The sequence below is a fragment of the Capra hircus genome, chromosome 16, assembly GCF_001704415.2.
Source record: "Capra hircus breed San Clemente chromosome 16, ASM170441v1, whole genome shotgun sequence".
NCBI classification, from domain to species: Eukaryota; Metazoa; Chordata; class Mammalia; order Artiodactyla; family Bovidae; genus Capra; species Capra hircus.
Genome location: NC_030823.1, coordinates 59,793,718 through 59,819,348, shown reverse-complemented (window position 1 = coordinate 59,819,348; position 25,631 = coordinate 59,793,718). Strand labels below are relative to the sequence as shown.

At 37.3% G+C, this 25,631-nt stretch overlaps 1 protein-coding gene across 4 annotated transcripts in view; it reads right to left on the bottom strand.

Annotated features, from left to right (window-relative positions):
* The window catches only part of CEP350 (centrosomal protein 350), a 159,991-nt gene that overhangs the window by 88,705 nt on the left and 45,655 nt on the right, over positions 1-25,631 (bottom strand). For all 4 annotated transcript variants that reach the window (XM_018060668.1, XM_018060670.1, XM_018060671.1 and 1 more), the window contains 7 exons: positions 22,666-22,779; positions 15,688-15,834; positions 13,811-14,469; positions 12,921-13,042; positions 8,910-9,970; positions 7,054-7,204; positions 4,503-4,672 (listed from right to left, as the gene is read on the bottom strand). In XM_018060668.1, the coding sequence (XP_017916157.1) occupies positions 4,503-4,672; positions 7,054-7,204; positions 8,910-9,970; positions 12,921-13,042; positions 13,811-14,469; positions 15,688-15,834; positions 22,666-22,779 (2,424 nt within the window). The remainder of the gene's footprint in view (positions 1-4,502; positions 4,673-7,053; positions 7,205-8,909; positions 9,971-12,920; positions 13,043-13,810; positions 14,470-15,687; positions 15,835-22,665; positions 22,780-25,631) is intronic.

Genomic DNA, 25,631 nt, shown 5'->3' with positions numbered 1-25,631 from the left:
CCCATGAGTCGCAGCACGCCAGGTCTCCCTGTCCATCAACTCCTGGAGTTCACTCAGACTCGCATCCATCAAGTCAGTGATGCCATCCAGCCATCTCATCCTCTGTTGGCCCCTTCTCCTCCTGCCCCCAATCCCTCCCAGCATCAGTCTTTTCCAATGAGTCAACTCTTCGCATGAGGTGGCTAAAGTACTGGAGTTTCAGCTTTAGCATCATTCCTTCCAAAGAAATCCCAAGGCCAATCTCCTTCAGAATGGACTGGTTGGATCTCCTTGCAGTCTAAGAGACTCTCAGGAGTCCTTCAACACCACAGTTCAAAAGCATCAATTCTTCAGCACTCAGCTTTCTTCACAGTCCAACTCTCATATCCATACATGACCACTGGAAAAACCATAGCCTTGACTAGATGGACCTTTGTTGACAAAGTAATGTCTCTGCTTTTGAATATACTATCTAGGTTGATCATAACTTTTCTTCCAAGGAGTAAGCATCTTTTAATTTCATGGCTGCAGTCACCATCTGGAGTGATTCTGGAGCCCCAAAAAATAAAGTCTGACACTGTTTCCACTGTTTCCCCATCTATTTCCCATGAAGTGATGGGACTGGATGCCATGATCTTCGTTTTCTGAATGTGGAGCTTTAAGCCAACTTTTTCACTCTCCTCTTTCACTTTCATCAAGAGGCCTTTTAGTTCCTCTTCACTTTCTGCCATAAGGGTGGTGTCATCTGCATATGTGAGGTTATTGATATTTCTCCCAGCAACCTTGATTCCAGCTTGTGTTTCTTCCAGTCCAGCGTTTCTCATGATGTACTCTGCACAGAAGTTAAATAAGCAGGGTGACAATATACAGCCTTGACGTACTCCTTTTCCTTTTTGGAACCAGTCTGTTGTTCCATGTCCAGTTCTAACTGTTGCTTTCTGACCTGCATATAGGTTTCTCCAGAGGCAGGTCAGGTGGTCTGGTATTCCCATCTCTTTCAGAATTTTCCACAGTTTATTGTGATCCACACAGTCAAAGGCAGAAATTGATGTTTTTCCTGAACTCTCTTGCTTTTTCCATGATCCAGAGGATGTTGGCAATTTGATCTCTGATTCCTCTGACTTTTCTAAAACCAGCTTGAACATTTGGAAGTTTACGGTTCACGTATTGCTGAAGCCTGGCTTGGAGAATTTTGAGCATTACTTTACTAGTGTGTGAGATGAGTGCAATTGTGTGGTAGTTTGAGCATTCTTTTGCATTGCCTTTCTTTGGGATTGGAATGAAAACTGACCTTTTCCAGTCCTGTGGCCACTGCTGAGTTTTCCAAATTTGCTGGCATATTGAGTGCAGCACTTTCACAGCATCATCTTTCAGGATTTGAAATAGCTCATTATTAGAGAAATGCAAATCAAAACCACAATGAGATATCACCTCACACTGATCAGAATGGCCCTCACCAAAAAGTTTACAAACAATAAATGCTGGAGAGGGTATGGAGAAAAGGAACACTCTTGCACTGTTGGTGGGAATATAAATTGATACAGTCAATATGGAAGACAATATGGAGATTCCTTAAAAAACTAGGAATAAAACCACCATATGACCCAGCAATCCCACTCGTAGGCATACACTCTGAGGAAATAAAAATTGAAAAAGACACATGTATCCCATTGTTCCTTGCAGCACTATTTATAATAACTAGAACATGGAAGCAACTTAGATGTCTATCGACAGATGAATGAATAAAGAAGTTGTGGTACATACACACAACGAAATATTACTCAGCCATAAAAAAGGAACGCATTTGAGTCAGTTCTGATGGGGTGGATGAACCTAGAACCTATTGTACAGAGTGAAGTGAGTCAGAAAGAGAAAGATAAATATCTATTCTAACACACATATACAGAATCTAGAAAAATGTTACGGGAAGAATTTATTTATAGGGCAGCAATGGAGAAAGAGACATAGAAAATAGACTTATGGAAATAGGGTAACGGGAGGAGAGGGGAGGAAAGAGTAACATGGAAATTTACATTACCATATGTAAAACAGACAGACAACAGGAATTTGCTATATGGCTCAGGAAACTCAAACAAGGACTCTATATCAACCTAGAGGTGTGGGATGGGGAGGGCGATGAGAAGGTTCAAAAGGGAGGGGATATATGCATGCCTATGGCTGATTCATGTTGAGCTCTGACAGAAAACAACAAAATTCTGTAAAGCAATTATCCTTCAATAAAAAAATTAATTAAAAGAAAAAAAATCTCTCCTAGCAGTCTCACATTGGAAATATAAAGTGGCACTAGCTTTCTGAAGAGCTATTCAGCAAAATGTATCCAAATTTTAAGCATGTTATACTCATTGTCCATTATCTTCCTTCTAGGATTTTCTCTTAAAAGAACCAGATCAATGTGTAAAGATGCATTTGTAAGGCTATTCAATGTCTTACAGTGTTCATCATAGAAAATGCAGCAGTGTTTATTACAGAAAAGAAAGAAAAAAGAAAGAATCTAAATGTCTAGCAATGGGGAACTGGATAACAAATTACAATACATTCAAATAACAGAACACTAGGTAGCCATTGGGCCTCCCGGGTGGCACAGTGGTAAAGAATCTGTCTGCAATGCAGGAGATATGGGTTCGCTCTCTGTGTCTGGAAGATCCCCTAGAGAAAGAAATGACAACCGACTCCAGTATTCCTGCCTGGGAAATCCCAGGGACAGAGGAGCCTGGTGGGCTACAGTCCATGGGGTTGCAAAAAGATTCAGACTTAGCAACTAAACAACAAATAAGGAAGCCCTTACAAAGGGTTAACCATATTTTCCAACAGAGAAAAGTTTCTGTAACCCATTGACAGGAAAAAAAAAAAATCACATAAAATGTGTTCTCATACATGTAACATTTTCTATTTACATATGCCTACTAACAGTCTAGAAGTATTCTCACTAAAAATGTTAACATTTCACATGCATTGGGATATCCTTAAAAAAACAAAAACTACAAAACAAGCATTAGTATATGTGTGGAGAAACTGGAACCCTTGTACATTACTGGTGAGAATGTAAAATGTTATAGCTAAAATATAGAAATGACTTTTTATCTAGCAAGTCTACAATTGGATATATAGATAAAAGAACTGGAAGTAGGGATTCAAACAGTTATTTGTACACCAATGTTCATGTCCATATTACTCACAATAGTTAAAAGGATGAAACAACCAAGATACCCATCAACTGATCAAAGAATACACAAAATGTGGTATATCCATATAATGGGATATTATTTAGCCTTAAAAAGGGAGGACATTCTGATACATGCAACAATGTGGATGAAATCTGAAGATGCTATGCTAAATGAAATAAGCCAGACACAAAAAGAATATTGGATGATGCCACTTATATGAAGTACCTAGAGTAGTACTTCAGCAACAGAAAGTAGAACAGTGGTTAGCAGCAGCTCAGGGAAGGGAAATTACTGTTTAGTGGGTTCCAAGTTTCAGCATGGCAGGATGAAAAAGTTCTAGAGTTGGGTAATGATGATGGTTGTGGAACACAATGAACATGCTTATTAACAGTACTGAATTCAACACTTGAAAATGGTTAAAATAATAAGGTATACATTATGTGTATTTTACCACAATAAAATTAAAAAAAAATCTAAAAAGACATTAACACTGATTATCTCTAGGTGGAAGGAATACAGATGATTTTTCATTTTTAGATAGTTTTCTATATTTATACATTTGTCCTCCCCAGTCTTTTTTTTTTTTTTAACTCAACAAGCAATTTTTTAATATTAGAAAAAATAACTGTGGAAGCAAAATCATTCCCTTGAGACCATCCTGTGAATCTAAGAGGCCGATGCCTAATGACTGTTATCTTCTCATCACTAGGCCTACTGAGCAATTATAGCCAGTAGAAATGAGGGGACTGAAAGGTATTCTCAATTAGTCAAGAATGCCAAAGGGCCAGCTACTGTAGCAAGTACTGAGATGTACATATTATATATGTAGGCTTCGAAATTACCATAGAAAGCATTTATTATCATCTTCACTTTGTAGATGCAGAAATTAGACCATTATATTTAATGACACTAAGAAACATATAGGATACAAAGTTTTTAAAAAGCAGTTGCAAAATATTATTTCATTTCTGCTTTTTAAATTAAAATGCATGTGGGAGTATGCCTGGTTTTATGTACATATTGGAAAAATAGGCACTAAAAACATCAACAGTAGTTATCTCTGAGGAGAAGAATCAATAGAGGTTTATAATTGTTGTACAACTGTTTTCCTACAACTTTTAATTTTTTATCATTGTTAATGTATTCCTTTCATAGTAAGCAAAAGATTTATAATGTTATATATCAAAAGGTATTATTGTAATGATAAATAAGTATGAAAGTCAATTATATTATTATCATACAGAAGTTATCTAACTTATGAAATCAAATCGTTAACTTTAGATCAGTCACAAAGCCACTGGTAAAGAGAAAAAGATCATCACACAGGATTCCACTTACATTCTATTTTCTCTTTCTTTCCTTTCTTCCCTTTAGAAGAGGAAGAAGGAGACGATGCAGCAGACGGGGCCCCTGATGAGTGCTGGGGAGTAACATCCACAGAGGAGAGGTCACAGGCAGACTTTCTGCTGGAATGATCCTCCTGAAAGCCTAGACTGTGACTACCAACACTGTCAAAGAATAAGTAACAGTGGTTAGAGAAAGAAATAAAAAGTTTCGACTCACTGCTAAAACTACAGATATTTTAAAATCTATTTAGTCATAAAGAGAATATAAATATAATCAAAGATGCTTTCCACTTGTCTCATTTTGTCAGTACCAGAAGCCTGCATTATTCCCTATGGCTCAATTTATTACTGAGAAAAGTCTTAGGCAGTTTCTTACTGAAGTGAAACCAATAAAAACGGGTAATTCAGACACATAAGAGAAAAAAATATAATGCTGGATACTGAAAAATGTAACCTCAATTTCTATTCAAATTTATAATTTATTATTTTTCTTCTAATAATCTTATAGGGAATAATAATTTAATATGTTCTACTTCAACTCAGAAATAAAATATAATAAATCATATTGATCGGTGATATTAAATGTTACCACAATTAAATGCTTACACATCTTGATTAAAAAATAAACCTTTTCTTTGAAGTTCAAAATTTAAAACTATACTTCTGCTATAATCTTAATAATACTTATTTTCATCAATCCAGCTATATATAACTAATTTTTTGATTAATTTTTTTACAGGATAATTACTTTACAATAATGTGATGGTTTTTGCCATATATCAACATGAACAGGCATCAGAGACACGTGTTCCCTCCCTCTTGAACCCCTCCGTCTACTTTCCTCCCCATCCCACCCCTCTAGGCTGTCACAGAGCACTGGCTTTGAGTTCTCTGCATCAAACACTGAACTCCCACTGGCTATTTATTTTACATATGGTATGTATATGTTTCAATGCTATTCTCTCAAATCATCCCACTCTCTCCTCCCACTTTGTCCAAAAGTCTGTTCTTTATGTCTGTGTGTCCTTTGCTGCCCTACATGTAGGATCATCATTACTATCTTTCTAGATTTCATATATATGTGGATATAACTAATTTCTAAAAGATCATCCAATAATTTTCTATGCATTACAATTTGTAATGTTTGAAGAAAATTATACTGCATGTGAGTGATTACAGATTATTTTATATGGTAACAAAATTTAGGGAGGAAATTCTCTCGCGAAATCTGATTCACTTACTATATGACACTGTACAAGTAACAACCTTAGGACTTCAGTTTCCTCTCTCAAGTATGAATAGTAACAAAAATATTTATCATATCAGGCTACTAGAAGAATGAGTTCATACAAGTAAAGCCCAATCAGTCCTCTTAGTACCTTAAAGTGAAAGTGTTCGTTGTTCAGTTGTGTTCAACTCTTTGTGACCCCATGGACTGTAGCCCGCCAGGCTCCTCTGACCATGGGATTCTCCAGGCAAGAATACTGGAGTGGGTTGCCATTTCCTTCTCCAGGGGATCTTCCCCATCCAGGGGTCAAACCCCGGTCTCCCGCATTGCAGGCAGATTCTTTACTGACTGAGCCACCGGGGAAGTCCCTTGTACATTAACTGCTCAATAAATATTAACATTATAATATTGCTACTATTCAAAGATTTGCAAAGTTTTTGATGCTATTCCAATTATTAAAAAGTTTACTGATTACTTAGGATCATGTGGTGCTGGAGAAGACTCTTGAGAGTCCCTTGGACTGCAAGGAGATGCAACAAGTCCATCCTAAAGGAAATCAGTCCTGAATATTCATTGGAAGGACTTAAGTTGAAGCTGAAACTCCAATCCTTTGGCCACATGATGTGAAGAACTGACTCATTTGAAAAGACCTTGAAGCTGGGAAAGATTGAAGGCGGGAGGAGAAGGAAATGACAGACGATGAGGTGGTTGGATGGCATCACCGACTCAATGGACATGAATTTTGAGTTAACTCTGGGAGTTGGTGATGGACAGGGAGGCCTGGCATGCTGCACTCCATGGGGTCGCAAAGAGTTGGACATGATTGAGTGACTGAACTGAACTGAACTGAACTGAATAGGATCATGGAGCCAAGTGTTTAGCTAGTCATGTTCAATTCTATTAAAGAAAACCATTTCTTAGTCATCTCACATTAACGCACCATGGGATAATTTTCCCAATACTAACCTCGACCAGGGATTCACAGATTGATTTAACAATCTATATTTTGTTTATTATGTGCCAGACTCATTCCGAGTACTTTGTATTTCACTGAACATTCAAAACACTTTAACAGAGAAGAAAACTGAGGCACAGGGAGATAAACAACGTGCCCAAAGACAAACAATTAGTAGAGTCAGTATTTAAACCCACATGGTCTGGATCCAGAGCCCATGCTCTTAATAACTACTATGCTATGCAGCTTCTACATGTATCTTCAAACAAGCAAAATTTGACTAATATCCAGACCTCAGTTCTCATTTGTACATTTGTCTCACTCTTCAGATTTTATTCCATACTGTTAACATAGTCTTACTTGGGTTCAAGAGCTGACTTTCTTTCTGTCAAAGTCCCACTCCCTGCAGAGGAGACAAAATCATCTTCATAGGAAACACTGCTTAAAGGGGTTGTGATGGCATTCAAAGGCCGTGATGCTGATGTTCCTCTTTCCAATCTGTCTTCAAATTCTGTCAAAAGTAGTAATTGAAATGTGTTTTAAAATAAAAATTTTAAAAACTACAAGCAAAGCATTCCACAACCTAGGGGATTAACAACATGGATTTAGGGATATTTTAGTTTTATTAGTTCTTCAAGTTATCTTTATATCTGATAATACATTTTTAACTTTTTATTAGGGAAATTTTCAAACATATATGACAGTAGAGAGTCATATAATGAAACTAATGCATCCATTATCCAGCTTTAATAAATACCAACACAAACTTCGTATTCCCTCCATCTGTAATTCTCCTCAAATATTACTTTGAAACAAATGCCAGAAAACATATCAACTCTAAATATTTCAGTATAACTATAATCTTAATGAAAATCTAATAGAAGGATTTAAAAACAAACCCAATCTTCTTGTGAAAAAAAAATTGAGGGGGTTGATTTACAAGCACTTTGCTTTAATCAAAATAACTTTAATATTCAAAGAACTTGTAGATGACCACTTATAGAAATAAGTGTTAAACAAAAGAGTTAAATAGGCACATATAGGTCTGCACAAGATCAAATGAAATAGCTAACTATTATGAATTCTAGGAAAATGTAATGGGAAACCCAATTAAGCATAAGATGAAAAGATGAAATCAATTCATCTGTCAGATAAATCGTTCACTATGTAGAATGGAAATTTAAAAAAACCCACAGTATCCATAGCCTATTTTGGGCTCAGCCTCACTCACTCTCCAACCTGGGAATTCTAAGGTGATATTAGCATAAGATGGGTAGAATCCACCTATGGTAGGAAGGACAAAGGAAGGAACTTGAAGGAATTGAGTCTGCCACACAAAAGGAAATGTTGCATTGCAGGATCTCAGGGATCACAAGGGTACCTTTAGGACCCAAATATACAGCTACATTACTGTTCAAAGTCTGTTTTTAGCATTCGTTTAGACAAACAAAAACAGATTTGCTTCCATATTAGAAATGTTACTACAGCTGCCCCTCTCAATTCTTGACCATTATATTCCCAAAGATCTGTTTGTTATGAGTCACACACAAATCACCGTTTTAAGAAATACACATGATTTTCTATCTAAATATATAATTCTGGCCACAGTAATATGAATATACACTTGATATACACCAATCTTGAACATCACCTAAGAATTTCTCTAAATCAGACCAAAATTTTCATAACCATCAATCCACTACTGTTTTAATCAAAACAGCTAAAAAATAAATTTTTAAAGATTAAATTGCAATACTCTAGTTGAAGCTTGCAGATAATTGAGATTAATTTAGATAATAATATATTTCTACTATCCTTATAATGAATGATGAAAATCTGTAGTTAAGTATTATCTTGTACAAGATTACAAAATAATTTATCCTAAGATAACATACTGGAGAAGGAAATGGCAACCCACTCTAGTACTCTTGCCTGGAAAATCCCATGGACAGAGGAGCCTGGTAGGCTGCAGTCCATGGGGTTGTTAACAGTTGGACACGACTGAGTGACTTCTCTTCCACTTTTCACTTTCATGCACTAGAGAAGGAAATGGCAACCCACTCCAGCGTTCTTGCCTGGAGAACCCCAGGGGCAGGGGAGCCTGGTGGGCTGCCGTTTATGAGGTCACACAGAGTCGGACACGACTGAAGCAACTTAGCAGCAGTAGCAGCAACAAGGTAACATACAAATATTACAAGGGTTACTCTTTTTCTCACCTTTTCCATGTAACTTATATGATTTTGTAAAAATATTAATGACACTATGTGGACTTCCCTTTGCCAGTTCTTCCCATGGTCCTTTGCTTTGTGTACCACCTACAGGCCGAAAGAGTGGTAAGAATTTTTCAGCTTCCTTCTGAAACTCTTTGATAGGTTCATAAGCATTTCTTTCTCCAGCACAAAATTCCTTTTCTTTCAAGATCTCTGTTAACTTCAAAGGGGACTGTTCATCTCGACGTCCTTCTTCTTCAGAGAGACTGCCCTCACTAAGAAGAGGCCCTTCACTGACGGAATCTATGCTGGAACCAAGAGACACTTTGGCTTTGTCTTGAGAACAAACTTGCATATCAGAGCCAGAAGAGTCGGTCTGCCTCTTACACAACTGTGCCAGCAGCCCTTCTGGTTTGGGTCCAGGAGATCTCATTCTGAGGTTTGATATGGCACTATGAGGTCTTATCATCTCAGGAAGCTTTTTAAATTCACTGAGGTTGCCTACACCAGGAAGATCATCATCAAAAGTTGCATGAGATACACAGGTTCCCAGCATCTTTTGAATTCGAGCAGAGAAAACATCTTCTGCATCCTCTTTCACAGGCGGACTTATAGCCTTGGTCCAATGTCCATCTTCCTGTGGTGGTTGCTGCACATCATACTCAGTGTTCCATACTGACCCATAGTTAATGTTAGCCCCAGCTAATTTTCTGGCTTCACTTTCAATTCTGCTGGATAAAGAAGCAGCTGTTGCTTTCAAGGCTTCAATACGATCCAGTTTACTTTTATATTGGCTAGCACTAGATTTTAACAAGGCATCTGGATGAGCAGTTGGCGAGGTCAGATATGGTTGAGGTGTAAAAGTTAACGTCCCCGAAGCCATATTATGATTCTTCCTCGTTGGTAAAATGGATTCTAAATCCTTATGCAAAATTCCTACATGCTCTAGATTCAAGAGATGGGAAAGTAAATTTCCAGCTGTCCCAACAAGAGGCTGTGGTTGAGGATGGTGGAGTCGTGGACTCAGTCTGTCAGGCTGCATCCATGAAGGATCCATCAAGTCCTTTCTGGAAATGAAAGTTACAATATGTTAGTTAACACAGGACCTCATAACTAAGCCATCCTTTTCTTTTTTTAAGTTTTGTGTTTGCGGATTATAAGAATAATGCATAGCCACAGCAAAAAAAAAAAAAAAAAGATAAGGACAACAACAACAAAGGAGGAAAAGGATAAAGATCACTCATAGCTAACCAATGAGAGAAAGGCTATCACTAGCTCATTTAGAATTATATCTTTCCAAACCTTTTTCTACATGTATGTTGTGTTTGATGGTGTTACTTTCACAAAAATGAGATTTTATCATACATTGTTTTGTAAACAGCTTTCTTCACTATGACATTTTTTTTTTAACTAAGTCATATTTTTAAAACTATTAATTAAAGAGAGGCCTTATAACCCTTAAAACTCTATGGACAAAATTTTTTACAACATTGGTTCTACCTTTCCCTTTAAAAATAATGTTTCATAAAAGAGAAATGCTTAAGATTATAGGCATAATATTACTCTAATCAACATATATTTGGTAAGCATCAAACAGTTAGGTTTTAACATTGTGCATTCTAAAGAAATGAGATGAATACAAACTAGTTCTCAGAAATAACTGACAGTCAATCCACAGAGGCTAGAAACAGAACAAAGATGTCCTAGATGACATTATATAGTTCACTTATGTTTCCAGACTATGGATACCTCTCTGTATATTAAGGAATACCATATACAAAGGTTAAAGGCTGGTGTTAACTATTAAGAAGATCTTTAAGGGAGAAAAAAAAAGTGAGGTTTTGTCCTTGGCCTTGTCCATTATTTTTGGTTGATGACATGAAGGTGTGCTTATCAAATTTGTAGATGACAGAAAGCTAGGAGGCATGGTTAACCCAACAAATAATCAAATTATGGTTCCAAGGTATTTAGACAGGCTGCAACCTCAGACCAATCAAATATGAATAAATAAGAAGTCCTACCAATTAAGTTAAAAAAAAAAAATCTGAAAGAGAGTAACCAGGGAAACGAAATGAAAAGCATGTCATGCACAGTTTGGTTGAAGGTTATGTTGTACCAGTCTTTCATATTAAAGGACTGCTATGAAAGTGGAATAAAGGAAGACTAGTGAATGGATTCTATGCCACAGAATATAGTCTATTACAAATGCAAGGTGTGAAGTTATTAGTGCCCAAACTAAACTAGTAATGGCAGTAATGGAAATACAAAGCAAGTTATAAATAAAAAGGTAGTGCTGAGTATAAACTCGAGATCTTTATATTCAAGTGTTCAGAATGCTAATTTTAACAGTAGAAAAACAGCCGTACACAAAAATGGAAATAAACTTGATCCAATTAAGGCCTAATCCTTCAGTTTCAGAAGATCTAACAGGGATGACAGACTAACAAACAGCTAAACACGATGCCATTAAGTACTAATACGAAGATATATAAACTTCAATGAAATTCCCTGGTGGCTCAGACGGTAGAGTCTGCCTGCAATGCAGAGACCTGGGTTCAATCTCTGGGTCAGGAAGATCCTCTGGAGAAGGACATGGTAATCCACTCCAGTATTCTTGCCTGGAAAATCCCATGGATGGAGAAGCCTGGCAGGCTACAGCCCACAGGGTCGCAAAGAGTTGGACATGACTGAGCGACTTCACTTATAAAGAAGTTCAATAGGGTATACTTTCCTGGTGGGTGGCTCAGCTGGTAAAGAATCTGCCTGCCATTTTGGAGATCTGGGTTCGATCGCTGGGTTGGGAAGATCCCCTGGAGAAGGGAACAACTACCCACTCCAGTATTCTGGCCTGGAGAATTCCATGGACTGTATAGTCCATGGGGTCACAAGAGTCAGATACAACTGAGCAACTTTCACTTTCAATGCAGAATGATGGAACAAGAAGGGCAAGGAAAAGAAATGCTGTGCTTTTAAGCAAAAAGAAACCAAGAGACTCAATGCACATGAGTCTGAGCAAACTCCAGGGGATAGTGAAAGACAAGGAAGCCTGGCATGCTATAGTCCACAGGGTTACAAAGAGTTGGACACAATGTAGCAACTGAACAACAACAACTGAGAGAACTCAAACAATTTACAAGGATTAAATGCAAAGTACTTAGATCAGTGTGCAAAATGAAACAAAAAATGTTACCTATTTTTATCAAAATTATTATTCTCTTGGTGGGGGGGGAGGTCATGGGGGTCAGCAAGGGGTGAGAGGGTCATATGTACATTAACCCCACACTGGTGACTTGATTTTTATTTGTGCATTCCCAAAGAAGAATTTAAAAATCTTTCTCTTCCAAAAATGATTATTTCAAAGCATAATTTATAACTATATAGTCTGAAAATCACCTTAACTTTCATGGACAAATAGGTTTGTTTGTTTACTTTACTGCAAACAATACAGCCCAAGGGGGAAAAAAAAACCTTTTTCTTAATTTAAGGTAAAATAGCCCTCAGTCACCAATCTGAATTCGAATCAAATCCCCTCTTAGTCCTTGTTCAGTTATTCATATGCATATCCAAATACAGCTTTTGAGAGGTAAGATATGTTGATGCAGGAGTTATATGAAAAAATTCTGAATAACAATAAATACAGAAATGCCTTTTCAAAAATATTTAACACAAATACTTAAAAATATTAATTTCACTGTGATTCACTTATCCAACAAACTTTTATCATGTGTTGAGGTCAGAGAAAGCAAGAGTTCTTCCACCTGAAGGTGATCCCCAAGAGGAACTGATATTCACACCCAATATTAAAGAACAGGGAGAAACTGAATAGCAAAATAGGGCACGCAGCAAGTACAGATGTATAGCCATGCTTACGTGTCCATCAGAAGATATTAATCAATTTCTAGATAAGCCTCTTGTTCTCAGAGAAGGTCAATGAACAAAATTCACTGGGCATAGACCACTATAGTATGTATCATGGAAAGAAAGAACCTTAAGTATCTGTCATTCTCCCCTTTATACCTGGCAAGAGGCTGTGGAGGTTCTGACAGAGACATGTCACTACTGGAAGATGCGCTTGGGGGACGTTCTTGCACTTTGTTCTCTTTGTCAGATTCTCCAGATGGCTGATACCCTGGTCTGGTCTGTAAAAAAAGGATATTTTTATCTGACTCCCATAATAAAGACACATTCAAGGAGCACATAATATAAATATTAAGTCATTTCAACTTTACAAAGATCATGAAATGCAGGAGCTGTTTTCCTCTCAAATAAAACCAATTTAAATTAGTTTGTCTTAATACCAACCATTATGGTTAACAGCAAAAATTACACCTGAAATCCAACAAAGGCACCTACAATTTACTGTGTACTTTGGAGGAAATAATACTCTTTCTGATTCTTTTTTTCACCTAATCAGTGGAAATGCTAGCAGTACCTCCCCTTCTCAGAATTGTGAGTATTTACTGAAACTTAAGCCTGTAAAGCTTTTAAAATGGTAAGTGGCACACGGCATACACTCAAATGTTGTTATCCTTAAAAACAAAATCAATACTCATAAAATTAGCATACTACAATAGAATATTCTCTAATTTCAGCACAGATAACAAAACTAGGTTTTTCATTATTATCACAGTCTAACTTTGCTCAGTAATACAACAAAAACTAGGCAAGAGTATAACTAACCAGAAATGAGACAGATCAACAATCACTCTAGGAAACTAACTGAGCACTTATTTTCAATTGTATTTATCAAATTACTCTGCATATAGAATAAACTTCATGAAAGGCCATCATTATTATAAATACTGTCTGAACATATGTCTGAATATTAGCAATGGTGAAATATTACAGCAGGCAAGTTTTTCCTAACCATGAATTACCCCCCTTTCTAATTTTGTCAGTACCATTACCTGCGTTTCCTGCATAATATGTTGATGAGTTGGCTCTTCAAGCAATGACTTTTCTAGAAGCAACTTGGAGTAAGTTTCTTGCAGTCGCCTAGTTGCTGATGGCTCAGGAGGAGGCACATTTTTCACTTTAGTGAAGGCTTCTTTCTGTTTCCTGTAGAGCTCCTGTAATCGTTTGTTCTTCTGCTCAGTGGCCTCCTTTTGGGCCTTCTTCTCCTCATTCTGTTTCCTCTTCCTTTCTTCCTGCTGTCTAACAATGTACTGTCGCACCTCATCTGTATCATAGTGACGCTTTTTAGAAATAACAGGGGGGTCTTCATTAGCTGTTATTTTGTCAGGTTTTCTTTTTATTGGGCTATGGCTTCTAGGAGCTTGTATGGATGCTGATGACTTCTGATTCTGTAACTCTCCTGTCTCTTGCCTTGTAGTCTGAGCTGCTGAATCCAACTGGAGGTCATCAAGAATTCCACGAATTTCAACAGGTAAAAAGTCCTTATTTAAGGCAGCATTTTCCTCTTGTTTATTATCTGGAAGAGATGGAACTAATTTCTTTACATTATTTTCTGACCGAGCTCTACTTCTTGAACGTTCTGAGTTTCGTGGACGATGTCTATGTGAAACATCCAATCTAGGATCCGACTCTGCTCGTCCAATATGACCACCTGCAAAGTATGAAAATTCTGTATTCATTTCTAAGATTTACTGCATTAAGGAGAAAATTAGGAAATTTCACTTTAACTCAAATATCTTAAAAAGTCTTCTAAAGAACATAAGAAAAGTAAAACAGAGAACAATTCTGATACTCCATAGAAACTGTACTTCCTCAGCATTTTTTTAAAGCGCATTTTTTAATATTTCTGAAATAAGGACAATCTTCCTATTGATGTGAATATTTAACTATTAATAGAGAATTATCAATATCAACTATTAATAGAGAGATACTAGTTCTCTCCCACATGCATATTTAATGTTACTATTTATCTCTCTCCCCAACCTCAATCAGCTGTTAAAAAAACTGATGTTAGGCTGCCACAACTCTCCAATGAATAACAGGAAAAAATTCAGTATATAGGAAAACAATCATTTTATCAACTAAATGTTTGCTGATGCGGCTTAGTCTTAAACAGACAATGGTATGAGTTTATTTATAAGTCAGATAAAAAGAGCAAATACAAAATATGTATTAATTTCTCTATATCAAATAGCATTTCTTACTGAATCCATTTCAGAAGCTCAAATTGAGGCAATTTTTTTCAACTGAAAAGGAAAACTGGCTTGTAGGTAACTATATTTCATTTTCTAAAATTAGTGTTCATGAAAAAGTAACTAGTTATTTCAAATGGCACTCGTGACATTTTAAAAGGAGAATGGACTTGAGAGTCAAACTAAAGAGCTCTGAATCTAGATCAAATTTTGTCACCCACTGACTGTATATCCTTGAGAAAACTCACTTCTCTCTTAGGGCCTGTTTCCTAATCTGTCAAACAAACAAACAAAAATTCCAACCTTGTGAATGTCTACTTCTGCTTGTATCTATGGAGATAAGACAGATTGGACTTAATCCTCTAAAGGTCCCTAACAGTCTAATAGGATTTGATTATATGATGCCTTGCTATTTATTCATAGTGACAGATAAATATAATTACTATAACACAAACAGAATTCTTAATAAGGATCAACATAACATCTATATATGGAAATTATCCATAGCCAAGCCCAACAGAACATTTCTTCTTTTTTAAGCTACATTCACAATTAAAAAGCAAAATTTTAAAGGGTATTCTTAAATATTTTTCATCTCTGAAAGTACTTACACAAGCAACTTTTAATCGCTGCACTCAACAATTTAAATGATTAAGTAGTTTAATCTAACTGCTCACCAGATTTAGTAGCTCTCTCTCTCCCACTTCTGTCACTTGATGCTGCTCTTCGCTCTTTTTGCTCTATTCTAGGTGCAGGACCAAGAATTTTCTTTACTAATTTTTGTCCATCCCGCCAAGAAGATGTGCTAATCAGATGACTGCTACCTAAAAAAGAAAAGATATATACATATATATAAAACTTAAATTTTAGCTGTAAGAAGTACCTCTTACTTAACCATACAAGTATTTGTAATTAATCTTTTGCTTATCTTATGCCAAAGTCACCCAAATATTTACAATCTAATTTTATTTGTAAACTCAAGTCCCTGAAAATCAATTAATGGAGTTTGTTTAAATTTTTATTTACCCACACACCTCAAATACTAAGTGTAAAATGCTTTGAAAGTTAAGTACCAAATATTAATGAATTATGAAACTTTAAGAACCAGTGCATCGAATTCAACAATTTTGACAGAATACAAATATGTCTTAACTATAAGTGTTTGGTTTCTCAAAATCAGCACAGTACCTGACACAGTGAAATGTATGTCTGCTGAATGAGCAAATGACTTAAGCAAAGCATAGAGAAAAACCTTAAGGAAGAGTTAACAGTGACTACCTTTGAAGGGGATGGTTATTACAGAGAATTTAACATTACATTTTACAGACATATAACACATTACTACACATTACTTTTTAAAGCATAAAACAATGACACTCAGAAAGCAAATATCATCAATGCTTTAAATTGCCATTAAAGAAGTTCATAAAAATAAAAGTATATTCCAACAAATATAGCTGTTTACCAAGAGAAAAAATTTTCATTTATTAGCTTCAGATGGTAAAAAAATTAAAATTAGACCATTATTTCAAAACAGACAGTGACTTAAAAAACAAAAAATACCATGAAAGACCACTTATAAAATAGAAACCATTTTAAAAAATCTGAAATAAATATGCAAAAGTGTTTAAATTCAAAGCAATATAAAAATGTAATGGAAATGAAAATAATGAAGTAATACTTTAAACCTAATTAAATCAGAAAAAATACTTTTACATTCATAGCCAAAGCTGGTAAAATTATAGTAAAAATCACTTTTACTATGCTTGTTGAAATATCAATGGATAAACATCTATCATTAAAAAACATGAATTATAAATGTGTACTATTTACTTTAGAAATGCTTTTGCACCTTGCTATTAACCTTAAAAAGTTTATCTAAAATATTTAAACGGTTTTAAGTCTATTGTTTATTCTATTTATAAGATACTTCATGTGATTAAGCAAAATGGGAGAACAGGTTTCTCTTCAATTTCAGCTTAATTTTCTTAAGAGCAAGCAATCATGAATATGCTGGGTAGTTATTTATAAATGTTGGCTTCCAAATATTCTGGGTGGTTATTTCTAAATTCTGGCTTTCTGGAATAGTCTCATGCAGTCATTGGTAGAAAAAGAGAACTTTTACTATAGATAAACACTTAAAACAGCTTTAACTCAATTAAATGACTCTCTGTAGCAGTCACTGCCACAGTATACACATGGCAGAATTAGCCCACCACAAAACTGGATAAATACAATCCAGGATCAGTATTTACAAGTTATAGTGGTCCCAGTGCTTCCTTTCAAACTATGCCCTTCACAACAATACCACATGAAAAACACACTTCAGTTCAGTTCAGTCACTCAGTTGTGTCCGACTCTTTGTGACCGCACGAATCGCAGCCCGCCAGACCTCCCTGTTCATCACCATCTCCCGGAGTTCACTCAGACTCACGTCCATCGAGTCAGTGATGCCATCCAGCCATCTCATCCTCTGTCATCCCCTTTTCCTCCTGCCCCCAATTCCTCCCAGCATCAGAGTCTTTTCCAATGAGTCAACTCTTTGCATGAGGTGGCCAAAGTATTGGAGCTTCAGCTTTAGCATCATTCCCCCCAAAGAAATCCCAGGGCTGATCTCCTTCAGAATGGACTGGTTGGATCTTCTTGCAGTCCAAGGGACTTTCAAAGAGTCTTCTCCAACACCACAGTTCAAAAGCATCAATTCTTCGGCGCTCAGCCTTCTTCACAGTCCAACTCTCACATCCATAATGACCACTGGAAAAACCATAGCCTTGACTAGACGGACCTTAGTCCGCCATAATGTCTCTGCTTTTGAATATACTATCTAGGTTGCTCATAACTTTTCTTCCAAGGAGTAAGCGTCTTTTAATTTCATGGCTGCAGTCACCATCTGCAGTGATTTTGGAGACCAAAAATATAAAGTCTGACACTGTTTCCACTGTTTCCCCATCTATTTGCCATGAAGTGATGGGACCGGATGCCATGATCTTCGTTTTCCGAATGTTGAGCTTTAAGCCAACTTTTTCACTCTCCTCTTTCACTTTCTTTCTTTTTTTTTTTTTTTTCTTGTGAATTTGTTTTTATTTTTATTGGGCTCTAGGGGATGGGGAATGCCTCTGTTAAGTTATGCCCCACTAGGAAGATGTCCATTCTAACTTTCCTGGGATAGCTTTCGGAGCTTTTTCTTTTTCTTGGAGCTGCTGCTCTTGCTGGCAGCAGCCTCTTCAGGTCCACTGCTGAGTGGCTCCTCCTTGGAAGACAATTTCCGCTTTTTCTTGGGGACTCTCTTGTTTTCTGACTCATCAGGGTCAGTAACTGGTTCCTCTTTGGGAAAAGATTTTTTCCTCTTGGGAAGACTTCCAGTACCAGCTGTCTCTTCAAGATCACTACTAACTAGCTCTTCCCTGGAAAAAGATTTCTTTTTCTTGGGTTTGGAAAAGGAGACAGATGGGTCTTCCACTCCATTCTCCTGAAGAGCCTCCTGGGGCTTTTGCTTTTTCTTCTTTTTGGGTCTTTCACTTGTCTCCTCACATTCCTCCGGGGCACTGCTATTTTCTGAAGAAGCCAGGGCAATTGCAGCCAGCCTTTTCTTTTCCTTCTTCAAGCGTTTCTTCTCCTGTTTCTCGAGCTTCCTAGTGATCTCAGCAGCCGCTTCCTCTGCCTGAACCATTGCCTCCTTCATGACATCCAGATTCTTTCGGGGAATCTCTCCAGTCTCATAGAAGGACAGCCGCTCCTCAACTTGTTCTCGAAGCTTCTCCCCAAAAACACTGGTGGGCACCTCAGAGAAGCAATCGATTCGTAAGGCAATACTGCATTTGTTTGCCAGGTATCGGGAGATGCGACCTTTGCTATTGGCAGCTGCTTGACCAATGAAGGTAGAGTGGAAAATGAGTCCGTACTTTGGGGTGTTACCCCTTGTCTTCAAGGCTCCTCTTTCACTTTCATCAAGAGGCTTTTTAGCTCCTCTTCACTTTCTGCCATAAGGGTGGTGTCATCTGCATATCTGAGGTTATCGATATTTCTCCTGGCAATCTTGATTCCAGCTTGTGTTTCTTCCAGTACAGCGTTTCTCATGATGTACTCTGCATAGAAGTTAAATAAGCAGGGTGACAATATACAGCCTTGACGTACTCCTTTTCCTATTTGGAACCAGTGTGTTGTTCCATGTCCAGTTCTAACTGTTGCTTCCTGACCTGCATACAGATTTCTCAAGAGGCAAGTCAGGTGGTCTGGTATTCCCATCTCTTTCAGAATTTTCCACAGTTTATTGTGATCCACACAGTCAAAGGCTTTGGCATAGTCAATAAAGCAGAAATTGATGTTTCTCGGGAACTCTCTTGCTTTTTCCATGATCCAGCAGATGTTGGCAATTTGATCTCTGGTTCCTCTGCCTTTTCTAAAACCAGCTTGAACATCAGGAAGTTCACGGTTCACGTATTGCTGAAGCCTGGCCTGGAGAATTTTGAGCATTACTTTACTATCATGTGAGATGAGTGCAAGTGTGCGGTAGTTTGAGCATTCTTTGGCATTGCCTTTCTTTGGAACTGGAATGAAAACTGACTTTTTCCAGTTCTGTGGCCACTGCTGAGTCTTCCAAATTTGCTGGCATATTGAGTGCAGCACTTTCACAGCATCATCTTTCAGGATTTGAAAGAGCTCAACTGGAATTCCATCACCTCCACTAGCTTTGTTCATAGTGATGCTTTCCAAGGCCCACTTGACTTCACATTCCAGGATGTCTGGCTCTAGATTAGTGATCACATCATCATGATTATCTGAGTCGTGAAGATCTTTTTTGTACAGTTCTTCCATGTATTCTTGCCACCTCTTCTTGATATCTTCTGCTTCAGTAGGTCCATACCATTTCTGTCCTTTATCGAGCCCATCTTTGCATGAAATGTTCCCTTGGTATCTCTAATTTTCTTGAAGAGATCTCTAGTCTTTCCCATTCCTCTATTTCTTTGCACTGATCGCTGAAGAAGGCTTTCTTATCTCTTCTTGCTATTCTCTGGTACTCTGCATTCAGATGCTTATATCTTTCCTTTTCTCCTTTGCTTTTTACCTCTCTTCTTTTCACAGCTATTTGTAAGGCCTTCCCAGACAGCCATTTTGCTTTTTTGCATTTCTTTTCCATGGGGATGGTCTTGATCCCTATCTCCTGTACAATGTCACGAATCTCATTCCATAGTTCATTAGGCACTCTATCTATCAGATCTAGGCCCTTAAATCTATTTCTCACTTCCACTGTACAATCATAAGGGATTTGATTTAGATCATACCTGAATGGTCTATCGGTTTTCCCTATTTTCTTCAACTTGAGTCTGAATTTGGTAATAAGGAGTTCATGATCTGAGCCACAGTCAGCTCCTGGTCTTATTTTTGTTGACTGTATAGAGCTTCTCTGTCTTTGGCTGCATAGAATATAATCAATCTGATTTCGGTATTGACCTTCTGGTGATGTCCATTACATTTTTTTAATGTAAGAATTAGTTTAGTTTACACCCAGGTAATTCCTGTTCCTATGAAATTTTATTTTTTTATTGGTATATAGCCAGGATCTTTCTTGTATGGCATCTACAATTAACAATGGATGTCACAAAGTAAGTTATTTGGCACTCTCCTGATTAGTCTATTATCAAAAAAACAAGATCATGGCATCCAGTCCCCCATTACTTCATGGCAAATAGATGGGGAAACAATGGAAACAGTGGCAGACTTTATTTTGGGGGGCTCCAAAATCACTGCAGATGGTGACTGCAGCCATGAAATTAAACGACGCTTACTCCTTGGAAGGAAAGTTATGACCAACCTAGATAGCATATTAAAAAGCAGAGACATTACTTTGTAAAAAAATGTCCATCTAGTCAAGGCTATGGTTTTCCCAGTAGTCATGTATGGATGTGAGAGTTGGACCATAAAGAAAGCTAAGCGCTGAAGAATTGATGCTTCTGAACTGTGGTGTTGGAGAAGACTCTTTAGAGTCCCTTGGACTGCAAGGAGATCCAACCAGTCCATCCTAAAGGAAACCAGCCCTGAACGTTCATTGGAAGGACTGATGTTCAAGCTGAAACTCCAATCCTTTGGCTACCTGATGTGAAGAGGTGACTTATTTGAAAAGACCCTGATGCTGGGAAAGATTGAGGGTGAGAGGAGAATGGGTCGACAGAGGATGAGATGGTTGGATGGCATCACCAACTCAATGGACATGAGTTTGAGTTAATTCCAGGAGTTGGTGATGGACAGAAAAGCCTGGCATGCTCCAGTCCATAGGGTCACAAGGAGTCGGACGTGACTGAGCAACTGAACTGAACTGATTAGTCTATGATCAGAAAAACAAGCACTTGGTTAGAAACCAGTGTCCCATCACACTATTTTCATGTTTTTACAGGACTTTTTATGTTCCCTATTCAATAATTTGGGGGCTTTCCTGTGGCCTCAGACAGTGAACAATCTGCCTCTAATGTGGGAGACTTGGGTTGAATCCCTGGGTCAGGAAGACCCCCCTGGAGAAGGGAATGGCAACCCACTCCAGTAATTCTTGCCTGAAGAATCCCATGGACAGAGGAGCCTGGTGGGCTAAAGGCCATGGGCTGGCAAAGAGTCAGACACGATGGAGTGACTAACACTTTCACTTTCACTTGATTCAATATTCATTACACTTTATTATAACTACATATCTGCTTTTTTCCTGACAAGATTCTAAGTTCCAGGAGGGAACAAGCTATGTGCATCTTGCTTACCACTATATTGCCTAAGCTTAGAATATCCCAGTGCCTTAAATAAAGCAAATATATTTGCATAATGAATGTTTGAGTTGTCTCCAAACTGAAAGTGACAAGTTTCCAACTTTCTCCACTCCCTTGACCCAAATTACTCAATGACTTAAATATGACACACTAAACAGCCATTTTCAATATAGCTAGAAATAATAATTAGTAGTAGAGAAATTATACCTAACAACTGAGTGTTTACAATGTGTCAGGTACTATATTGAGTACTTTTGGTATTAACTATTTTAGTTCTCACAACAACCTATGAGAAAAGTAACTAGCGGTTTCCCATTTACAAACAGGGAAACCAAAGGACACCAAAATTAACTCAATTACCAAAGGAACAAAGTTAGACATGACAGAACCAGCGTATAAATTCAAGCAATCTAGATCAAGCCTAAAATGTTAATCACTGTAAAGCTAGGGAATTCTCTTTTCCCCCATCTTGATTTATTCAGAGTCCAGTCCACTACTAGCACAGACTGCCAGATTTTTCTTGTGCACTATTTATTCACTCATGAGAATAAGTGAAGAAACTTAGCTACAAGCATAAGCCATCACTCTGTATATGAAAGTTCACTATACAAAAATCATTACCTTTAATCTGGTTAATTTCTATTAAAAACTAATGACAGAAAAAACTGGGGGGGTACTGTTCAGTATCATGGTGAACACATTTCATGAGTATATACATATATGAGGATTTATCAGACGACATATTCTAAATATGTCAATTAACCTCAAGAAAGCACACATAAAATGATATATAAAATATACTGAATTTTTGTATGTGTCAAATAATAAGTAAGAACATTTCTTTCTGAATAGATGGCATTTCACTAATATGTATTTTAAGATGGGCCTAATACTGAGAAAACCAACCTGTTTTGCATTCTGAACTTGATAACTGTGCTACCTTTTGGACTTTTCGTACTGGCTTGACCACTTTCTTCTCTTTACTTTTTTCAGCTGGTTTTTCTTTCATAGAGCTATCATCTGAAAAACAGAAACATTTATTGCAAATATTATAATGAGTGGTATTGATCCACTCATCCTCCCCCCAGTATGAGAAATCTATATAGAATACATGGCTCGGGAAGGGAGAGAGAACCTTCGCTATTTCTTCGATTCAAAAGCTGCAATGTCAAGTCTTCTTACAGAAAGGTCTAGAGATCACAATTACTCTACTGTTAGGTCTCAATTCTTTTTTTTTTTTTTCCAGGAAACCCTTGAGACACTCACCTGGTTTTCACAAACTGAAACAAGCTACAATAATGCTTTCCAAGCTAGATCACAGCATTTACAGAATCTCAGAAGTAAGCACTTTCACAGATTCCTATTTCATTTAAAAATTTCCACTTAACTGAAATATCATAAACTTCCAGAATAAAACTGTATAAAATACTCAATTTTCCTAAATTAGGCCCTTTTATGATTAGGCTAGCAAAATATGTCAAAGTATTTCACATATAAACTACTACTCACTAATTTTTAAATTCCAATCTGCAGAAATAAACTGACTATACACATAAATTTGAAAATTAATCTCAACTACAGATCTGGATAAATGTACTTTAAACATACATAGAGCTCTGCATTCTGAGCAAAGAAGTAAGTGTGATTCAAAGGCCCTGAAGCAGGAGCATACTTAGTGTCTAAGAAATAGCAAGGAAACCAATGTGAATGAAGTGAAGAAAGAGAAAAGTAGTAAGAGTTAGGGTCAACAGACATGACTGAGGGCCAGATTACATAGGGCTTTACAGGTCATTGTGAGAACCTCAGGTTTTACTCAAGAATAGGATGAGAAATTGAGCAAAGGAGTGACATGACCTAAATGTTATTTTAACAAGCTCACTCTGATAGCTATGATGAGAACAGATTCATTAGAAGAAGAGCAGAAGCAGGGTAACCAGTTAGAAAGCTACTGCAGTAATCCAGTCAGGAGACTGACAGTGGATGGCTTGAACCTAGGTGGTAGGTGAAGGTGATTATATTTTAGAGGCATTTCAGACAATTTAGATATAAAGTATAAGAGAAACAGAGGGATCAAAGATGACCAAGGATTTGGGACCTGAATTATCAGAAGGATAAGATTTACTCTCCAGTAAGATGGAGAGACTACCAGAGGAATAAGTTTAAGGGGTGTACCATGACCTCATTTAGTTAGCTAGCTCCATTTCTGGATATATTAAGCTTAAGAAATTTATTATACATCCAGGGGGAGGTGCAGAGTTAGCAGCTGGACATGAATCTGAATTCAGAGAAGTCTGGTCAGAGACATAAATCTGGGAATCATCAGCGGAGAATATTTAAAGTACTGAAACTCGATGAGCTTGCTAGTTTGTATATGGATAAACAAAAAATTTAAAAAACAATAAAGGAAAAAGAAAGGGATGGAAGAGAAAAGAAAAACAATGAGAAACACAGATCCAAGCACAGGGACCAGGACATGCCAATGTTCAGAGATCAGATAGCTGATTAGGAAAAAAAAAAGAACGAAAAAGAGCAGATAAACTTAGGAGGAAAACTAAACACTTATGGTATCATAGATAAGATTCGAAGTGAAGAATTTCAAAGATGAAGTGATTAGTGATATCCAATGTTTCTGAAAGAGACTTTATTTTGGGGGCTCCCAAATCACTGCAGATGGTGACTGCAGCCATGAAATTAAAAGACACTGGCTCCCTGGAAGGAAAGCTATGACCAACCTAGACAGCATATTAAAAAGCAGAGACATGACATTACCAACAAAGGTCCGTCTAGTCAAAGCTATGGTTTTTCCAGTAGTCATCTATGGATATGAGAGCTGGACCATAAAGAAAGCTAAGCGCCGAAGAATTGGTGCTTCTGAACTGTGGTGTTGGAGAAGACTCTTGAGAGTCCCTTGGACTCCAAGGAGATCCAACCAGTCCATCCCAAAAGAAATCATCCCTGAATATTCATTGGAAGGACTAATGCTGAAGCTGAAACTCCAATACTTTGGCCACCTGATGCAAAGAACTGACTCCTTTGAAAAGACTCTGATGCTGAGAAAGATTGAAGGCAGGAGAAGGGGATGATGGAGGATTAGATGGTTGGATGGCATCACCAACTCGATGGACATGAGTTTGAGCAAGCTCTGGGAGTTGGTTATGGACAGGGAAGCCTGGCATGCTGCAGTCCATGGGGTCGCAAAGTTGGACACGACTGAGCGATTGAATTGAACTCAATGTTTCTGAGAGATCAAGCAGGATAACAAATGAGAATTACACACTGGATTTAGTAATGTGGAGGGGTCACTGATGACCTTGGTAACAGCAGTCCACAGAGAAGTAGGAGCAAAAACCTAACAGAAAGGATTCAAGAGTAAAACGGAGGAGAAAAATTGGAGACTATGAAGATAAAGCAACTTTCTGAAGCTTCACTGTGAATAAAAGGAGAGAAACAAAGCAGAGTAGGCCCAAAAGAGGGGCTCTTTTATGATGGCCCAGGTAACAGCATCTTATCAAACACTATGTTGATGGGCATGACCTCACAGAGAGGGAAAACTTGATAATGGGAAAGAGAAAACAGGGCTGTAGTAATGCCCTTAAATACACTAGAGCAAATGGAATTTAATACAGAAGTAGATGGGTTTTGTTTAAGATAGAAGCAGTGGGAGAGTTGACCCACCAAAACAAAAGAGAAGGCAGACTATAATAGGCAGACCTCTTCAAGAGTTCTTTGGCATACATCATTCCACTAGTCTATTGATACTGTTCTATGAACCATATTATATTATCATTCCCATTTTACAAATGAGAAAACCAAGGAAGAGAGTTTATGTAACACAGATAGTATGAAAAACTAATTAAGTGGCAAAGCCAGAA